At 44.3% G+C, this 19,184-nt stretch overlaps 2 protein-coding genes across 2 annotated transcripts in view; one reads left to right on the forward strand and one right to left on the reverse strand.

Moving 5' to 3' along the window:
- The window catches only part of TKTL1 (transketolase like 1), a gene marked incomplete at both ends in the record, with an annotated part of 22,096 nt that extends 16,653 nt beyond the window's left edge, over window positions 1-5,443 (reverse strand). Inside the window, 4 exon segments of the mRNA XM_081043163.1 lie at window positions 903-990; window positions 992-1,011; window positions 1,629-1,746; window positions 5,337-5,443. Of these exon segments, the coding sequence (XP_080899289.1) occupies window positions 903-990; window positions 992-1,011; window positions 1,629-1,746; window positions 5,337-5,443 (333 nt within the window).
- Window positions 5,442-19,053, forward strand: TEX28 (testis expressed 28; the record flags this gene model as incomplete). The annotated part of the gene is given in 8 exon segments (XM_081042273.1): window positions 5,442-5,501; window positions 8,912-8,962; window positions 9,330-9,407; window positions 11,468-12,165; window positions 17,771-17,906; window positions 18,514-18,804; window positions 18,808-18,819; window positions 18,823-19,053. Coding segments are annotated over 8 exon segments (1,557 nt in total).
- Window positions 19,054-19,184: the final 131 nt, after the last annotated feature.

A 19,184-nucleotide genomic window follows, 5' to 3' on the forward strand; every position in this document is an offset into this window, starting at 1 on the left:
CAGTGACACTGCCAGATGTTAGCAGTTGTCTGCGTAAGACACTCGTGTCCCAGGAGCACCGACCCTGATGACCCTGGCTCTTCGGCCTCCAGTGAGTCCATTTACTCCCTTCCCAGCCAAAGCCAGGATGGGCCACGCTCCCGTGTGTTTTCTCTTTTCTACCCATTTTATCTGCTGCTTAAATCTGATGAACACAAGTTCTGGCAGTTGAACAGTGGCCAGCCTGCTACTGTGTGCCAGAAAGCCTCTTTATCCCTCCGAGGCCAACACCTCCGACGATTTGCTAGGATAGCAAGTTACGGGATAGTCTAGGCACCTCTTCTTTTTCTAAACTGGAGATCTGAACACTCATATTGTGTTTGTACATCCATATTTATTAGATTTTTATTATAAAGGGTTTGAGCTCATAAGCAAGTTGTAAGAACAGTGCAATGAAGTCCCATATACTCTTCACCTAGGTTCAACAACTATTACTAATGGACCCCTTTGCTTCATCTCTTTCTACACACATACTCACATATTTTATTTATCTTATGCCAAACCTCATTTGAGATTATGTTTCAGACACCAAGACAAAAGTCGTCACTATGACCCCAGGTACTTTGACCAGTTCCGTATTCTTACTGTCTTTAAAGTACTTCCTGCTGCCCAGATATGGGGTTTCTATTTATATATGGCACTCTGCCAGTTGAGTTTTAAATGATTTGATCAGGACACAGTCAAGTTTCCAACAGCATTAAAAGAGCTGCTCACTCTTCTAGATTGACCTTGCTTTTAACATTCCTTTTCTGTCCCATCCCCCAATGTCATGAGGTACCTGCCGCCATATCCTAGTCTAATGAGAAACTCTCGCATTGGTGTCAAGTCCGATCTGCAGAGAAATAGAGAGAAAACTGACTGACAGGGGTGGGATGTCCCTCCAAATCCAACTCAGTTTTCCTCGTGCTCAGCAGGTCAAATCTGCTGATGTCCACCTCCATCCAGGTGGCACAGGATGGGAGGAGCACAACCCTGCCCGGGGGGCTTTAGAGGCAGCGGTGTGAGGCGAGCACCAGCAAAGAAAAGAAGGGGCAGCCCGCTGCCGTAAGTCACCATTCCCACTGAGCAGTCCTTGCTAGGACACCTTTTAGAGCTTTATGAGATGCGATGATCTGAATGTCTGTGTCCTCCCCAAAGTCATAGATTGAAAATCTAATGCCCAAGGTGATAGTATTAGCAGGTGGGGGGTCTTTGGGTGGTGATTAGGTCACGAGGGCAGAAACCTTCAAGAATGAGACTAGTGTCCTTACGAAAGAGGCCCTAGAGACACCACTTCTCCCGCCATGTGAGGATACAACGAGAAGTATGTCACCAGGGAGGGGGCCCTCACCAGAATGTGATCACGATGGTGTTTTGATCTTCGACTTTCAGCTTCCAAAGCTGTGAAAAATAGGTTTCTATTGTTTATAAACCACCCAGTCTGTGGTGTTTCGTCACAGCAGCCCAAATGCACTGAGATGTGAGGCAAAGAAAGAAGAACCAAAAAGACCACCAGAGCCCACTTCAGGCCTTGTTGCCAGCTGGGGGCTCTAAAGACGAGCTTCAGAAGCAAGTCTCTGAGCAGGCCAGGGGCCCCCGCGCCGGCTTACCTTGTAGAGAATGAAGCGGTCATTGTTCGGGTTCTCTGGGTCCGTCTGCTTGTATCTCATGACGTGGAAGAACAGCACAGACATGATCTCAGCAGCACTGCTGCACGATGTGGGGTGGCTGAAAGACAGTCATGGCACAGGTCACTTCTCACAGGTAAACGACTCACCAGGGACATGGTGCATGAAGAGGCTTCTCAGCACATGGTCCCCTCAGGCCAGAAAGCAGCTGTCATTACTCCCAGCCCTGGAGGAATCCAGCCAAGGGCAAGAGATGCAGGGCCACTGCTGCCCAAGGCCCATAACTTTTAAGGATGTTTTAAGCCTCACAACATCTCTCCCTGTGGAGAGCAAGACCTCCAAGACCAGTCCCCTTCTATCAAGGGGCCCCTGTGTACTTGGGGCGAGGTCACCATCAGCACTTGAACATTCTTCCACTTGTTTGAATTCATCTGTGATATCATTAATCAGAAATGTCATGAAGCAAAAATAAACCAATGCATATATGGTCAACTAATATTTGACAAGGGAACCAAGAATACTCAATGGAGAAAGAACAGTCTCTTTAATAAACGGTGCTGGGGAAATTGGATAGACACACACGATAAAACGAAACTAGATCCCTATCGTATGCAGAAATTAACCTGAAATGGATTAAAAGTGTAAGACTGGAAACCATTAAATTCCTAGAAGAAAACAGAAAAAAAGCTCCTTGACATAGGTCTTGGTAATGATTTTTTGGATATGACACCTAAAGCTCAAGCAACAAAATAAAAAACATGTGGGACTATACCAAACTAAAAATCTTCTGCACAGCAAAGGAAACTATCAACAAAATGAAAAAGACAACCTACCACATGGGAAAGAATATTTGCAAATCATATATCTTATATAGGGTTACTGTCCAACATATATAAAGAACTCATACAACTCAACAAAGAAAAATCCAATTAAAAATGGTTAAAGGACCTGAATATTTTCCCAAAGAGGATATTCAAATGGCCAACAGGTACATGAAAAGATACTCAACATCACTAATCATCAAGGAAATGCAAATCAAAACCACAGTGGGATATTACTTCCCATCTGTTAGAATGGCTATCATCAAAAAAACGAGATAAATGTTGGTGAGGATGTGGAGAAAAGAGAACCCTTGTTCAATTGTTGGTGGGAACGTAAATTGGTACAGCCACTATGGAAAACAGTATGGAGGACCTTCAAAAAATTAAAAATAGAACTACTATATGATCTATCAATTCCACTTCTGGTAATGCATCCAAAGGAAATGAAAATACTATGTCGAAGAGATATCTGCACCCCCTATGTTCATAGCATTATTTACAACGGCCAAGACATGGAAACAAACTACGTGTCCACAGAATGGGTAAAGATGTGGTACATGTATATAATGGACTACCATTCAGCTACGAAAAAGAAGGAAATTCTGACATTTGCATCAACGTGGATGGACCTTGAGGACATTATGCTAAGTGAAATAAATCAGACATAGAAAGGCAAATGTATGCTCTCAGTTATATTTGGAATCTAAAAAAAAAAAAAAACCAAACAAACAAAAGAAAAAAAAAACCCCACCAAACATAAAAAAAGGGATCATCAGATTTGTGGTTACCAGAGGTGGGGGTTGAGGAAAGGGGAACTGGAGGTAGGTGGTCAAAAGGTAGAAACTTCCAGTTATAAGATTAAATAAGCAGCAGGGATGTAATGTACAACTTGATTACTATAGTTAACACTGCTGTGTGGTATATTTGAAAGTGGTTAAGAATAGTTAAGTTCTCATCACAAAGGCAAAAAAACAATTTTTCTTTTTCTTGTATTTGTATTAGACGATGGATGTTAACTAAACTTATTGTGGTGCTCATTTCACAATATATGTAAGTCAAATCATTATGCCATACACCTTAAACTTATACAGTGCTATATGTCAGTTATACTTCAATAAAACTGGGGGAAATGAAACAAAATACCATGATGATCCCATTCTACTACCTAAAATAAATTTCTTTTAGGAAGTAAATGGTGAGACTGAGAAGTTTTTCATGGTGGAGTAACTGAAGGCTCTTACTGAATGCCAAAATAACCGCTGTTCTTAGAAAGCCTGCATGCGTGTCCAGCCAATCCCTCATTAATTAAGAAGGGAGAGCCAATTCCCTAGAGCCCTGCCCCGACTGTTGGAAGCTGTTGGAAGCGTAGGATTTTAGGCCCAGCTCACATGTATTAATAATCTCTCAAGTTTCACACTATAGAAAATGGAAACTTAAACCTCTTGTCTTGCAAGTATCCCCTAAGAGGATGATTTGGAATTGAAAGCTATTACCGATCCCTTGAGAAGATGTAAACCATTATTAATTTTGAAGGTGAAGGGAGCAAAATGAAAGTGTAAACAAAACAAAATAAAACAGGCATGTCTTAAACAACCAATGGACCAAAGAGGAGAAAGTAGAAAAGAAATTAGAAACTACTCAGAGACAAATGAAAATACAACATACCAAAATTTATAAAATACAGCAAAAGTAGTACTGGGAGGGAAATTTATAGGTGCAATGCTTACATTAAGAAAGATCTTAAATCAAAAACCTAACTTTACCACTTCTGAATTAGAAAAAGAACTAAACCCAAAGCTACCACAAAGAAAATAATAAAGATTAGAGTGTAAATAAATAAAATAGAGACTAGGAAAAACAGAAAAAAAAATCAAAAACCAAAGTTGGTTCTTTGAAAAGATTAACAAAATTAACAAACTTATAGCTAGATTAAGTAAGTACAAAAGAGAAAAGAAATTACTAAATTTATTAAATCAGATTTGAAATTTCTAGTTTCATTTCAAAAATCAAAATAAGGACATTGCTACCGAGTCTACAGAAATAAAAGACTATAAAAAACACTATGAACAACTGTATGTCAATAAATGGGCTAATCTATAAGAAATTTCTAGCAACAGAAAACCTAAGACTGAATAACGAAGAAATAGAAAAATCAGAATAAACCCGTAACTAATGAGGAGACTGAATCAATAGTCAAAAACCTCCGACAAAGAAAAACGGGATCTGATGGTGTTACTGGTGAATCCTACCAAATATTTAAAGAATTAACATTAATCCTCAAACTCTTCTGAAAAAGTGAAAGGAAATACTTAGAAACTCATTCTGAAGCCAGCATTGTCGTTAGACTAAAACCGATAAATACCTCACAAGAAAACTGCTGACTAACATCTCTTATGAATATTACGGCAAAAAAAAAAAACTCATCAAATCACAAGCAGACCCAAGAGCGCACCTTTAGGCTTTATTTCCTTAAACTTCCATGTTCTGGGTTTCTGACCATCGACGGCAACCGCTTACAAAGCCCCGAACCCTCCCGCTCCAACATCAGCCTGGTCCAAACCCCAGAAGCGCTGCCGCCCGCCCGCCCGCCGGATCGCGCCGGTTCTGGGGGCCCACCGGTTTCAGCCGGATCACGAAGCGAGATCACGAAGTGGGAACTCGAAGCGACAGGCGCCTGAGCACGCGGCCAGCCACCAACGGCGACTACGCCTGCCTGGCGTCTGTGGGTGGCAGCCAAGCCCCAGTGGCCCTAAACCGGGCCTCTACGACCAAGCCCATCCAGCCCCCCGGCTCCCTTTACCTCACACCCCCGCCATCGCTGCCGGGAATGGCGGTTGGCGCCACGTGGCCTTCGACCAGGGAGCCTTACCCGGAGCTCAAGGCGCATGTGGCCCTGATGGAGTGGATGCGCAGGCGATTGGCCAAGTCCCGCAGCACCTGAAGAGTCAACGCGTCAGGCATGGTTTCGTAGGCCATGGCGGTGCTCGCCTCAGGGTCCGACATAGCTGCGATCGCTTCGGTCTCCGAGGAGCAAGTGCCGGAAAGGGCGCTTTGCTGTACGTCTAATAAACCCCACGCACAGATCCCTCCGCCCCGCGCTCCCTCTGCACGTGCGCAGTGCCGCTTCCAGCGACCTCCATGTGCGGATCCCTCCGCATCGCGGCTTTCTCAGCGCGCACGACTTCCTGCGCAGTGCGGCCAGTGACTTGCACGTGCAAATTCCTCCGCACCTCCGGCCTCGGCAGCGCGAGCGACTCCATCCCTGCGGCTTCCTCTGCACGCCTCATTCAATGGATTCTGAACATTTCTCACTTGCGTATAGGACGTTATTCAAAATCATTTAATTTATTTATATCTTTCCTAATGTTATTCAAAGAGGACTGTCTCTCTAAGTGGGTATACTTTTGGGGTATCAAAAAGTTAGGGAACTAGACATTGTGGTGGTTGTTGCACACTGTGATGAAGCTAGTAAACGGTTAACGGATTCACACACTTTAAAATTGTTACAGTGGCAAAGTTTGTTTTGTGCGTTTTGTCACACTCTCTAAAAAGCCACACTGGAGTTTTACTTTGCGGGATGTCCCCCTCCTCATACTCCATAGCAGCCCAGACCCCAGGTGGGCTTCTCAGCAGATGAGAGCACAGGGTTCTGAGACAGCATGACATCTCTGCGCTGACCTTTCTCTTTTTAGAATCTTCTATACATCAGGACCCAGACCCGTGTGGCTGTTTAGGTGGCAATAGCCCAATGCTGGCCTGCAGCTTTCCCGGGGAGCCTGACTTGAGGGTACTGCCACTGACTTTCTGTATGAAGGTCCCCATCTTCAAGGCCACGATATAGTCTTGGAGAGCTGTCCCTCTGACTTTGAGATGGTCTGCCAAGAATCAGCGTGGCTCCCAGTGGCATCATCTCCACAACACTGTCCCCTAAGTTCAAACACTGGGGAGCATCGTCAAAACTGCCGAGGTCCTGAGAGCCCCAAGTGTCCCTGATTGCGTCTAGGCACTCACGTTCTTGCTTGGTTAAAGGGCACGTGCATTGAAATTTTTCATCACTATTGCTGATTGCTTAAAAAACCCGACTCTGTGTCCGCCTACTTGCAGAGTATGCGAGTGCTCGTTTCCTCACACCCTCATCATTGTAGTCCGTTCTTTCTGAGTTGTCTATTGCTGTCCTTTACTATTTTTATATTGGGTTATTTCTTTTTAGCTTCTCATTTGTAGGACATCTTTATATGTTATGTTGATTAACTGTTTATCTATTAGAGATACCGCAAATCTTTTTCTCAATCTGTTGCTTTTTAAAAAAAAACGTTAACACAGATATTTTATTCTTAAGGAGAAGCAAGTATTTGAACCAAAACTTAAATGTTAATTTTTTTTAACTTTATATTTTTCCCCATAAGAATGTTTTAAAACATTTTATGCAGTAAAATATGTAAATCTTTTGCTTTATGGTTTGAGTCTTTAGAAAGGTCTTCTCCACACAAAGATTATTTAAAAATCCTATTATGTCCTTCTAATACTTACATAGTTTCATTTTTATATTTAGTTCTTTATTCTGTCTTGACTTTATTGTTGCATCTAAGGAAACACTCTAACTTAATGTCATTAAAATTGGCAATTGTCCCAAGGCCATATTTATTATTCTTTCTCAAAAATTTCTTAGCTTTTTTTGTGCATTTTTTTCTTCCAAATAAATTTTGGGAATCAGCTATTTTAAAATTCATGAAGACATTCCTGTTAGGTTTTTAATTAGGGTTTCATTGAATTTGTAGGTCAATATGTAGAGGGCTGACATATTTACTATATTGAGTCTTAAAAACATGGTATATAGCCATTGAAAATCACACTTTATTGACATCCTATTTTATATTTTCTATTTCCCCTGCAATCTTGTTTCTTTTCCTTCCTTCTTTTTTATTTTATTTATTTATTTATTTTTTTTCAAGTCAAGTTGTTGTCCTTTCAATCTTAGTTGCAGAGGGCACAGCTCAGCTCCAGGTCCAGTTGTCATTGCTAGTTGCAGGGGGCGCAGCCCACCATCCCTTGTGGAAGTCGAATCAGCAACCTTGTGGTTGAGAGGACGCGCTCCAACCAACTGAGCCATCCGGGAGCTCAGCGGCAGCTCAGCTCAAGGTGCTGCGTTCAATCTTAGTTGCAGGGGGCGCTGCCCACCATCCCTTGCGGGACTCGAGGAGTTGACCGGCAACCTTGTGGTTGAGAGCCCACTGGCCCACGTGGGAATCGAACCAGCAGCCTTTGGAGTTAGGAGCATGGAGCTCTAACTGCCTGAGCCACTGGGCCGGCCCCTTCTTTTTTATTTTTTGTGTGGATATTTCAAGTTCCATTTTTTTTTGTTTCCCCTTGGTTATTTGGATGTTGTATACCTGGCTTTGTCCTAGTGGTTACCTTTAATTTTTTCCACCAACATTCTTCTCTCAATTTTGAGTTTTATGTGATATCTATAAAATTCCCGAATAGAACAAGTCATTAACAAATTTTAATTTTCCTTATTTCCTATTTCGTTTTTAAACAGTTATTTAGTTCTTTCATTTATCAATGGCATATATGAACATAGTTTAAAGTAGGGGTCAGCAAACTTTCTCCGTAAACGTCCAGATAGTAAATATTTGAGGCCATATGGTCTCTGTTGCAGTACTTAATTCGGCTGCTGTGGTGGCACAAATACAACCATGGACAATATGTAAATGAACGACAGTGACTATGTGCCAATCACACTTGGTTTACGGACGCTGAAATTTGAATCTTATGTAATTTTCACACATCACAAAATCTTCCGACTTTTTTCCAACCATTTAAAAATGTAAAAGCCATTCTTAGCTTACACCTGTACAAAACCAGGCCACAGTTTGCCCACCCCTGGCCCAAAGAGTTCAATGGTTCTACAATGTTTGTGACAAAAAATAGCAATCCTTGGCTTCCATTCACCCAATTGTCCATTCTCCAGAATCAAGTACGTTCCACCCTTTTTAAAAGCTGTTTCTTGGCATTTACCTCCAGTTCTCTAAATAAATTATTTATAGTGCTCTTGCTTTATTTTTTTTATATTTTAGGAATTACCAAATGACTTCTCCCAATGAAGGATGATAATATAGCTCTTTCAGTCCCTACTCCATCCTCGCAGTATGGTATGCGGTGATTTGAGTTAGATCTTTCCTTGGTGACCACATTACTAAGTCCATGGGAACACTGGTCACAGCTGAGTCATTACTCTGATGATGTTTCCTTTCTCTCCTGATGTTTCGTTGTCCTTAGTTAACACTTGTTTCCCCCAATCCCTGTGTTTGTTCTCTGTGATATAGGTCGGTACTTCTGCCAACTATCTACGTCTTCTCTCTAGCTGGTCAAAGATGTCTGGCATTTCCTTCATTTCATTTCCTCAGAGCGCTCTCTCCTGGAGCCTTTTGACTTGCCCCTCAGGCCCGCTGCCCAGCCGCCAGCCTGGACTCCCCTGCCATCATCCTGGAGATTGTATTTGCCTCTCTTTTGGCTTGGGGCCCTTGTTTCATAGATTCTATCTCTACCTTTTTCTTACGTTCCTCTCTGGTTTTGGTGAAACACCTTTTCTAGTAGCTTCCAGAGAAAGAATTCAGAGGTGGTAAACTATTTGAGTACTTCCAAATTGGAAAATGTCTTTAGTCTAACCTCACAAATTGACAGTTTGAGTGTAGAATTCTAGGCTGGAAAATTATTTTCCTCCCAAATTTGGAAGGCATTAGTTCATGGTGCTCTAGTTCCCAGTGCTTTGCTGAAAAGTTTGAAGACATTCTGACTTATGATTGTTTGAATGTGACCTATTTTTTTTCTCACTGACAGTTATTCTCTCAGAACATTGAAGATATTATTCAACTCTCTTCTGAATTTCACTGATGCCATTGAGAAGTCAGCTCTCCGTCTAAAAGTCATGGTTTTAAAGGTAATCAACTTTTTAAATCTAGCTGCTTTTAAGATCTTGTGTCTATGTGTAGATCAATTTCTGTTCTTCCTGTTTGGGATTTATTGAGCTTCTTTGATTTGTGTCTTTCATCAGTTCTGGAAAGTTCTTAGTAACTGTGTCTTACAATCTCACCACTGCCTCAGTCTGTCTTCTCCTTGTGATATGGCAATTCGATTTTCCTTTTAGACTTTTTAACTTTACCTTCCATGCTTTCTGTTTTTCAATCTTGTTTTCAAATTTTCTATTTCTTTGTGTCTGTGTGCTGCATTCTAGATGCTTTCTTTAGTTCTGTTTTCCAGTTTACTAATTCTCTCTCCAGCCATTTCTAACCTATTAAATCCAAATATTGAACATTTAAAAACTTAAAAATTGTGAAATCTGGCATATGTACATTAATGTCCAGAAAACATCAACACACAGTGTAGGAAATAATGATAAGGTGAACGTACATTTAACTACTATTCAGGTCAAGCACCCTGGACTCCACGTGTCTCTCCCAATCGCCAACCCCTTCTCCCACCCTAGTGGGAGCCACTATTGTAACTTTCACGCTACCGGTGCACATGTGTTTCTTTATAGCTTTGCTGCCTGTGTATGCAGCTCTAAACAACATCATTTTGTTTTGCCTGTTTTTGAACTTGATGTAAATGGAACCCTATATAGTGTGGGTTCTTCTGTGTTTGGCTTCTTTCGTTCAAGATTATGCTTGTTCATTCATGCTTCCAAGGCTGTTGTTCATTTTCATTGCTGTATAGTAGTATACTGTTGCCTGTATTACCGTTCGCTTACACATTCTACTATCAATGGGCAGTTGGCTATTGAGAACATTAGTGTAGCTGTCTCCCAAGGACATACCTAGAAATGCGATTGCTGGGCCATTCGGTTTGCATGCCTTCAGCTTTACAATATGACCAAATGCTTTCCCAAAGTGCTTGTACCAGTTGCTCTCCCATCAGGAGTGTTTGAGAGTTTTTGTTGCTTCACATCTCAGTCCATATTTATTATTGTTAGTCTACGTTTTACCAATCTGCTAGATGCATAGTGGTATCACATTGTATTTTTTAAAACTGAGGTATGATTTGCATATAATACACAGAACCAAGCTATCTATTACAATACAATCACTCCTGACTTGTTACTGGGAGAGGGTTTTCAGGTAAAAAAATGATCGTGAATGCACTTATGGTTCAAAAGCAGAAAGAGAGCAGAGGCTCTACCTGTTCCGACCCCACTGATATCGCCTAGCTCATCACCATCCACTCTGCCCTGGTCCACTGTGTTCTAGCTATGTTGCTATGGCAATCTTTATTTTAGACATAAGAAAACTGACCCTCTGAGCAGTTTATTAACTTTCCCAAGGTCCCGGAGTAGTAGTAGAGTCAGGATTTGGACTGGGCTCTGTCTTGAAGGTGCTCTTTCTGTTATCCTTTGCCATGTGAAAGACTCGTTTGTTTGCATCACAATAGAATTTCCTACCCTGGACTATCAGCTCTATGCCAGTGAGCAAGGAATGTGTTTGGCTTCTGTACCATGTGACAGGCACTCAGGAAATAGGTGTTGAAGGAATTGATTGGATGAAGGAACGAGCCTGCTAGGATACAAAGCTCTCTGCCTACCTCTTCTATCTGCCTAGAGTAGCAACACAACAAGGCCCATGGCTTAATGGGAATGAGTTGATTCCATACTTTACAAGAACAGTTTTTATAGAATGAGGTGCACAGTTGGTAATTCTTAAAAGAGAAGAAGCCAAAAAACAGAAAGGGTAGGTGTGGAAGGGGGGGATTCTAGCTGTCTGGGGGTTGTGATGAGATACACCTAATAGAGCAAGGAGTGGATGCTAAAAGGGAAGGGAGAGGGGCCCAGATGAACTCAACTTTTTCAGTCTGTGTTGAGTCCATCTTGAATGCATAAATCTCGTATATGTGAGTATCTGTGCATACATGTAAGTATTTTTATAGAGTGAGGCAATAATGTGTTCAATTCTCCTACTATTTGCAGCTCATACAAGTACCCATTTTGCGATTTGTTTCCCAATGCAGGGCGAATACATTAAGAGCCCAAGTGCAACCCTCCCCTCCAATGTGCCCTTGGGCAGGTCCCTGTCATCCAGCGACGATGGCCCTAGTGGCCACTCCAGCCTCTCACAGAGGGAGCTGATTCGGAACTTACAGGATAACCTCCAGCACCGCATCCTCTACCTCTCAGAGCAGCTGAGAGTGGAGAAGGCCAATCGGGATGAGAACACAGTGGGCTACATCAAATTGGTATCCAAAGCGGACCGGCACCAGGCCCCCCACATCCGGCAGGCCTTTGAGAAGGTGAACCAGCGTGCCTCTGCCACCATCGCCCAGATTGAAAGAAAGCTCCACCACTGTCACCAGCAGCTGCAGGAGCTGGAGGAGGGCTGCCAGCACAAGAAACGCAGCCCAGACAATTGCCAGCAGCCCAGTGAGAAGGCCCCACTTTCAGAGCCCCACAAACCAGGTGGGGAATGTTGCTTGTCCACCAACCTGTCTGGCATCAAGAGATGTCTAGGGAGTGACTTGCAGCAGGGGAAGTCCTCAGAGACAAAGTGTGTAGCCCAGCAGCGAAACCTGCCGTTGCAGAAGGTGAAGGAAGAGCTGAAAGATGTAGAGAAGTTACACCTCAGCCTCCAGATGTCCTATCAGAGTCTAAAGGAGAGGTATCTGACAGACCTGCCGGTGTTGGTGGAGTCCCTTCAGGAGGAGAAATACAAGTGAGATGGAACCCCTTCTGCCACCTTGGCTCTGGGGACAGCCCCCAGGGCCGTCCAGAGGAGGGGGATGGGGAGCCGAGGAGAGGGGAAGAAGCAGCTCTAGGCCACGGGGCCCGCAGTGGAGAGGGCTCGTCCCATGTCCCTGGTTGCATACCAGCCTGGCCCTCTGCTGGCAAACGAGGCTCCAGCTCAGGGTCCTGCAGCTGCTGCTCTGAGTGGGGTGGTGGGAGACAGCCAAGGTGGCAGTGAGCCCAGCAGACAGCCATCATCAATTAGGGAGGTGACCTGCCATCCTGTCTGCTGGGATGGTGTGGAAGGACTGGAGTCACCTCGCCAGCCACGATCCCTTCACTGGTGCTCATGGCTGAGCTGGGGCCCAAGGTCCTGTGTGGGACATTTATTCTGCAAATGACTGCCTTCTGGGGAATGTTTTCTCCCCACTGTGCAGCGAGTCAATTTTATTTTCATCTAAGACAAAACTAGCCCTCACCCTTTGAGGCAAACTCAGTCTCTCGAAGGACACTCTCCATTCCTATTTGGGCACTTCTCAGGCTCCCACCAGCCACCAAGGGTGCCACACACCCTCCCGTGATCCCTGAAGTCTTTTGACTTCATTAACTCTAATCCTTTCTCTCTAATATACTGAGAAAGGGGGTTTTATTGTGTCCATTTCTGTATTTCTCACGCCTAAAGCTGTTCCTGCCGTTTAGGAGATACTCAATAAATGTTAGATAAGTCAACAAAAAGGAGGTAGGTGGGTGGGTGGAATTCGCTTAGATGAGCCCAGATTCGCAGCATTTTCATGGAAGTAAGAACTCTGCAGTCCCTTCAGTACCTGCGTGAATGTGTGGAAGAAGTGTGGGGAACAATCCTGTTCTGTTTTCACTGGGAAATCCTTCCCGCATTTACACTGCTTGACAAATCCATAAAGGGCAGTTCAAGAGTATTATGGGGCAACCCACTGTCGAGTAAGATAACCAATCAGAATTACAACTTTCTTTTGGAGGTGATTTTCATTGGACACGGCAACCCAATCTAAAATCTTGTGACTCTTAAAGCCCCCTAGGTTGACATAACATTTCCAAGGTTGGATTTGTATAAAAGTAGGACCAGAGCTCACTGGCAGTTGTACACGTCCCCACACATTTCTATACTGCCCAGGCCAACCGGACTGTTGTGCTCAGGTGAGCCCTTAACCCCTTAGCAAGTCAGAAGCTGCCAAATGTGCAGAGGAGCAGGGCAACCTACTTCCCCCCAGACTCTGTGAATCTACAAGTTAGTACTTCTGAGCTAGACCCCCCCCCACCATTGGACTGTGAAATAAACTTTGTGTTCCGCCACTGAGATTTTTCTGGTGGCTGGCTACAGCAGTTCGGTGAGCCTGATGAATATACATGAGAAGCAAAGAAAGCAGATCTGCAGGACTGAGATTTACCAAGAGCGATGGAGAAGGGGCGGAAGATGGCGTGAGGGGATAACAGTGACAGCGGGGAGCGTATAGCATTGCTCACCGGTAGTGCTCAGATGCCCACTTTACAGATGGGGAGACAGAGCCTCAGAGAGGCGCAAGCAGGCCGCACGGCTAGCAAGTGCAGACCTGAGAGTGTGTCAACCTGGCCTGGCCTGCCTGTGTGGCTTCCTAAGCTAGGTGAGGGGGACACAGGAAGTCGTTGCATGTTTAAATATATATATGTATATATATATATATATATATATATATATATATATATATATATATATATATCCTTCAAATACTTTTAAAATCCTTTATGTGAGCTAGAATCTGACACGGGAAGGCCATGTTACATATGTGTTCGAGTCAGTGAAGGGTTACCTGGTCTCCACTCCTGTGTGGTCACCACTCAGGCCCCTGTGATTGTCATGTCTTCTCTGGTGCGTCACGAACTGAACTTTCAAACTGAAAAATCCTATGACACTTCTCACAGGTAAATCTGTTTGTGTTCAAGATGGCTTTCTTTTCCATTTGTGAATTGAGATGAAATTCAGAAAACTAAAATTATCTGTCTTGCCGTGGCATTTAGTGCATTCACAATACTGTGAAGCCATCACTTCTATCTGGTTCCAGAACATTTTCATCACTCCAGAAGGAGACCCCATCGCTCCCCATTCCTGCCTCCCCCAGTCCCTGGTAACCACCAATCTTCTTTCTGTTTCTATGGATTTGTCTATTCTGACATTTCGTATAAATGGAATCGTACAGGATGTAGTCCTTTGTGTCTGGCTTCTTTCACCCAGTGTAGTTATTTTGAGATTCATCCAAGTCGTGTGTTGGAGCAGTTCACTCCTTGCTCAGCAGTATTCCATTGTGTGGATGCACTACATTTTGCTTATCCATTCCTCTGCTGCCAGTTGGGGCTGTTATGAGTAAAGCTGCTATGAACATTCTGTATTTTGTATTTTGTATTTTTTATTTTGTATTTTGTATTTCGTATTTTGTATTTTGTATTTTGGGGAACATATGTTTTCATATCTGGAATTGCTGGACGATCAGGTAGATATACGAGTATGTTGAACTTTTCAAGAAACTGCCAAACTGTTTTCCAATATGGTTACACCATTTTACATTCCCACCAGGAGTGTATGAGCATTCCAGTTGCTCCACACATTTGCCAACACTTGGTATGGTGAGTCTTTGAAATTTCAGCCTCTTAAATGCAACCACAACTTGGTGAGCCCTGAACTCCAAATTGTGTCACCCTAGCCCAGTTTTCTAAACCTCAACACTATTGACATTTGGGACCAGGCGATTCTGTGTTGTGGGAGCTGTCCTGTGCATTGTAGGATGTTGAGCAGGTGTGTCTGGTCTCTACTCACTAGATGCCAGAGACACCCTGGAGGAGTTTCCTAAGCTCTCATAACAAATTAGCCCAAATGTGGTGGCTTCATACAACAGAAATGTATTCTCTCACAGTTTTGGAGGTCTGACGTCTGAAATCATCTTTACTTGGCTGAAGTCAGGGTGTCAGCAGTCCACGCTCCCTCTGGAGGTGTGAGGGGAGGATCCACTGCTGGCCTCTTCCAGATTCTGGTGGCTGCCTGACTCCTTGTGGCCGTATCACTGCAGTGGTTAAGACCAGCATCTTCATGTCTGTCTCTGCTGTGTCTTCACACGGCCGGCCTTCTTCTCCGTGTGTAAAAGCTCCTTCTGTCCTTCTCTTACAAGGATATGTGTGATCGCAGTTAGGGCCTGCACGGGCTCAGGAGGAGATCCACTGTCCCCTGCTGCTTGAGTACCTCGCCCCACATCTGTTTCTCTATCTCAGACGTCTCCACGTTGTGGACCATTAGGTTCTACATCGATTTGCCAAAAGCTAATCCTTAGGTGGAGTCAGGAATATACTGTATTGCAGCACCAATATAGTTCAGGACAATTTGTGTTATAGACGTTGGCCTTCATAGCTTTGGAAGGCAGGAGGCATTTTGATTGGTCATCATTTCGTCTTCGTAAGAACATTTTCTGGAGTGCTCCATTTGCCTCTGCGACCTTAAGAGCTAGACAGAGAGGGATCCTTGACTAAAAGAGGGACAGAGGGAGAGCCAGGATGGTGCTGCCACAGGGCGAGGCGTCTGGAGGCAGAGAAGGGGGGACTGAGAGAATATCCTTATGAATTAATCTTCTTACTCAATAATCTGTTCAAGAATAGGTTTGAGGATATATTCATACATGCTTATAAATGTAATAATGAAGAATCTATTTGTTGACTTCCTATTCGTGAAGAATGTATTCATGAAAATATAGTTGAACATAGTTAATATCTTGAATGTTGTGGCTAGGTCCTTCATATTCATGGAAAGACAGTTGTGGGGAATCTACTTTTGGGGTGGACATTCTGCCATCTCCCCCTCGCTGTGGGCAGTAGGGGCAGAGACTCATGGAATGTTCCTTGAAACGCTGTTGTGAATTGGCTCTTGACGAAGTGGCTTTCAACGTATGAGTGTTCAGCTTATTTAGCTGCCCGGGGGACATCTCCATGTGGGCGTCAGTCAAGTCCTTGAAACAGGGCCACATGACCTCCTCACTTCACGTTCCCTGTCTGTGCAGCAGCACCATTGGTTATGCTCTTGTGCACGTCAGAGCCATGGTCATCAGCCTGCTCCTTCGTGGCTCTGTTCTCCATAGAGCCCCAGGCAGTCTGTGTCTGCAGCGCTCTGCGGTCCCTTTCCTCTTCTCCAGTGTCACTGGCCTTGGCTCGGATCAAGCCTTTCCTGGATCTTCCCTAAATGACAGTGCTAGAAGCCACCCGACATCTATCCTTCCGGCCTGTCCTTGGTGCCAAAATGAGTAACCTCAACGTTTTCTTTAACTCAGGAAACATTCAAAACCCAGGGAAAATGTAGAGAGTAACAGGATCAACACTGTATACCCACCCCTTAGCTTTCTCAAATCTTAACATTTACCATTTTTGCTTCAAATATTATTTATTTTTTAAATGAATTATTATTTTTTGAAATTAGGGAATATTGGGGAACAGTATGGTTTTCCAGGACCCATCAGCTGCATGTCAAGTCGTTGTTTTCATTCTAGTTGTGGAGGGCGCAGCTCGCTGGCCCTTGTGAGAATCGAACCGGTGACCTTGGTGTTATGAACACTGTGCTCTAACCATTGAGCAAACTGGCCACCCCCAAATATTTTTTTAATGAAGCAAAACTTTAAAAAATTCACTTCTGCCCACCTGGCTACCCTCATTGGGCACTTACCTTTTCCATGCACATTTTTATACTTTTACTACTTACGTACGTAGCCACAAACCACAGGTAGTGATGTTTTGTTTGTGTTTTTTAACAGCGTAGTCTACTGAGATATAGTTGACACGCCATAAAATGCACTGTTTTAACTGTGCATTTCAATGATCTTTAGTCAATTCACTGAGTTATGCAGCCATTACTACGATATTATACTTGTTTTTTGTTTTAATAATAGCTTTATTGAGATATGATTCACATACCATAAAATTCATCCATTTAAAGCGTACAATTCAGTGGTGTTTAATATGTTTGCAAAGTTGTGCAACCATCACCACTGTCTCGTTGCAGACCATCGCATTGTCATCACTCCAAAAAGAAACTCGTCCCCATTGGCAGTTGCTCCCCACCTTCCCGCTCCCCCGCCCCCAGCAACCACTATTCTGTTACTGTCTCTCTGGATTGGTCTATTCTGGACATTTCATATAAATGGAATCATACACTATGTGGTCTCTTGTAACTGCTCCATCACTATAACCCACAGATTTTGATGGAATAACTACTGCATGCCAAACACCGGTGCTCGGAATATGTAAGGAATTTAATAGCATATGAGAGTAATTTAGATTTTGATTTGTACAAATCTTCTGGTCTATCTCTATTTTGGTAAAGCTTTTACAAAAGAGGAATGATATATACGGGTAGGAGATACTTGACTATCAGTGTGGGTGTGGCTGAGGTGCAGATGGGAGGAGGAGGAAACAGGCTTTGACTAGCGCTTAGGGCAAGAGGAGGAAGGAGGAACCCTCAGCCCAGGTCTAGTTTTGACGTAGGACCGTCTCCACCAGCATGAGCTCTGGGCTGGGTACTCAGGAGTATTGCTTTCTCTTTTGCTCCCAAGGCCAGTGTTGCTGAGACAACTGGTGAATGTCTACCTGCAGGAGCACCTGAATGAGATTTATCATCTCAAACAGCATCTGGCCTGCACTGAAGAGAAAATGGTCTATCTGTCCTATGAGAGAGCCAAGGAAACGTGGGTGAGTACCTCATGTGGGAGCTTTTGGAGAAATGGCCAGTGAGAAGGATGCAGGAACGAGAGTCACAAAGGATGAGCTAATCTGTTCTGATACCCTCCAAACCAAGGAAAGAGATAATCCGCAAGCTGTGCCCCTGCTGAGGGCTCAGTGGCAACTCACACATTTGTTTTGCAGCCAGCAGTGCCCCAGCTTTATGTTCATGCCGCACTTCCCCCCACCCAGTTTAGCTGATCTGAGAAACTGGGGCACCCGCTGGGAGTCCCTGCTTTTGACCCTGGGGTAGCAAGAAGTGGGTGAAGGACTTCCCTGTCCTGTGACAGAAAGCCTCCCTCTCTCCCACAGCCTCGGACCTTACTCGTGTCCTTGGCCAGCTCTCTCATGGCCCAGGTTGTGTCTCAGGCCGCACTGGGTGCGGACCATGTCAGGGGAGACCTTCACTGTTATGGAGGAACACAGGCCCTCCCAGGATATATGTGCTCTGGATTCTCCACCTCCCTCCTAAATCTTCAGCTCACCAACATTTGCCGCGCACTCCTTAGGAACTCAGTGGAGTGACCTCACTTCCCTTCTGATCTCTGGCAAGGGCATGTGTTTTTGTCACCCGCAGGAGGTCATGGAGACTTTCAAGTGTCGTATATCCAAGCTCGAAACTGTACAGCAAGCAACCCAACTGGAGATGACAGACAGCCTCCGTAGCCGTCCCCAGTTCCTGTTCCGATTCGGGAACCTGCTCCTTACACTGGCCACCATCCTTCTGGTCTTCATTGCCACTGTGTGTGCCTGCCCCTTGCGGCTGGTGAATTCACGCCTGCGCATGTGCACCATGCTCATGCTGATCGGTCTCGGGGTCCTGGCCTGGCAGAAGTGGCATGCCACCCTTGCCCTGCACTGGCAGGCCTAGGTCCCCTCCAGGTGAAGACTGTATTCCAAGGCCTCCAATCCACTGCCAGATGGACCTAAAGGGCCTGGGTTTGCTTGCTCCTCCCCCTTCCAGGTGTCAGGGAGCCCAGCCAGCCCTCCCTGGACAGCCACTTCTCAGCTCTCCCTTTTGGATTTCATCAGCCCCAGCCCCAGGAGAGGTGTGCGGACGCCCACCTGCCTCACACTTCCCTTTCTCACAATTCATCCATGCCATCTGCAGACATGAGGTTTGGAAACGATTAAAGTCTCTGAAGTGCAGTGCTACTCTCCTTTCTTTCTTTTTTTTTTTTTTTAAAGATTTTATTGGGGAAGGGGAACAGGACTTTATTGGGGAACAGTGTGTACTTCCAGGGCTTT

Source organism: Rhinolophus hipposideros (assembly GCF_964194185.1).
Source record: "Rhinolophus hipposideros genome assembly, chromosome: X".
Lineage (NCBI taxonomy): Eukaryota > Metazoa > Chordata > Mammalia > Chiroptera > Rhinolophidae > Rhinolophus > Rhinolophus hipposideros.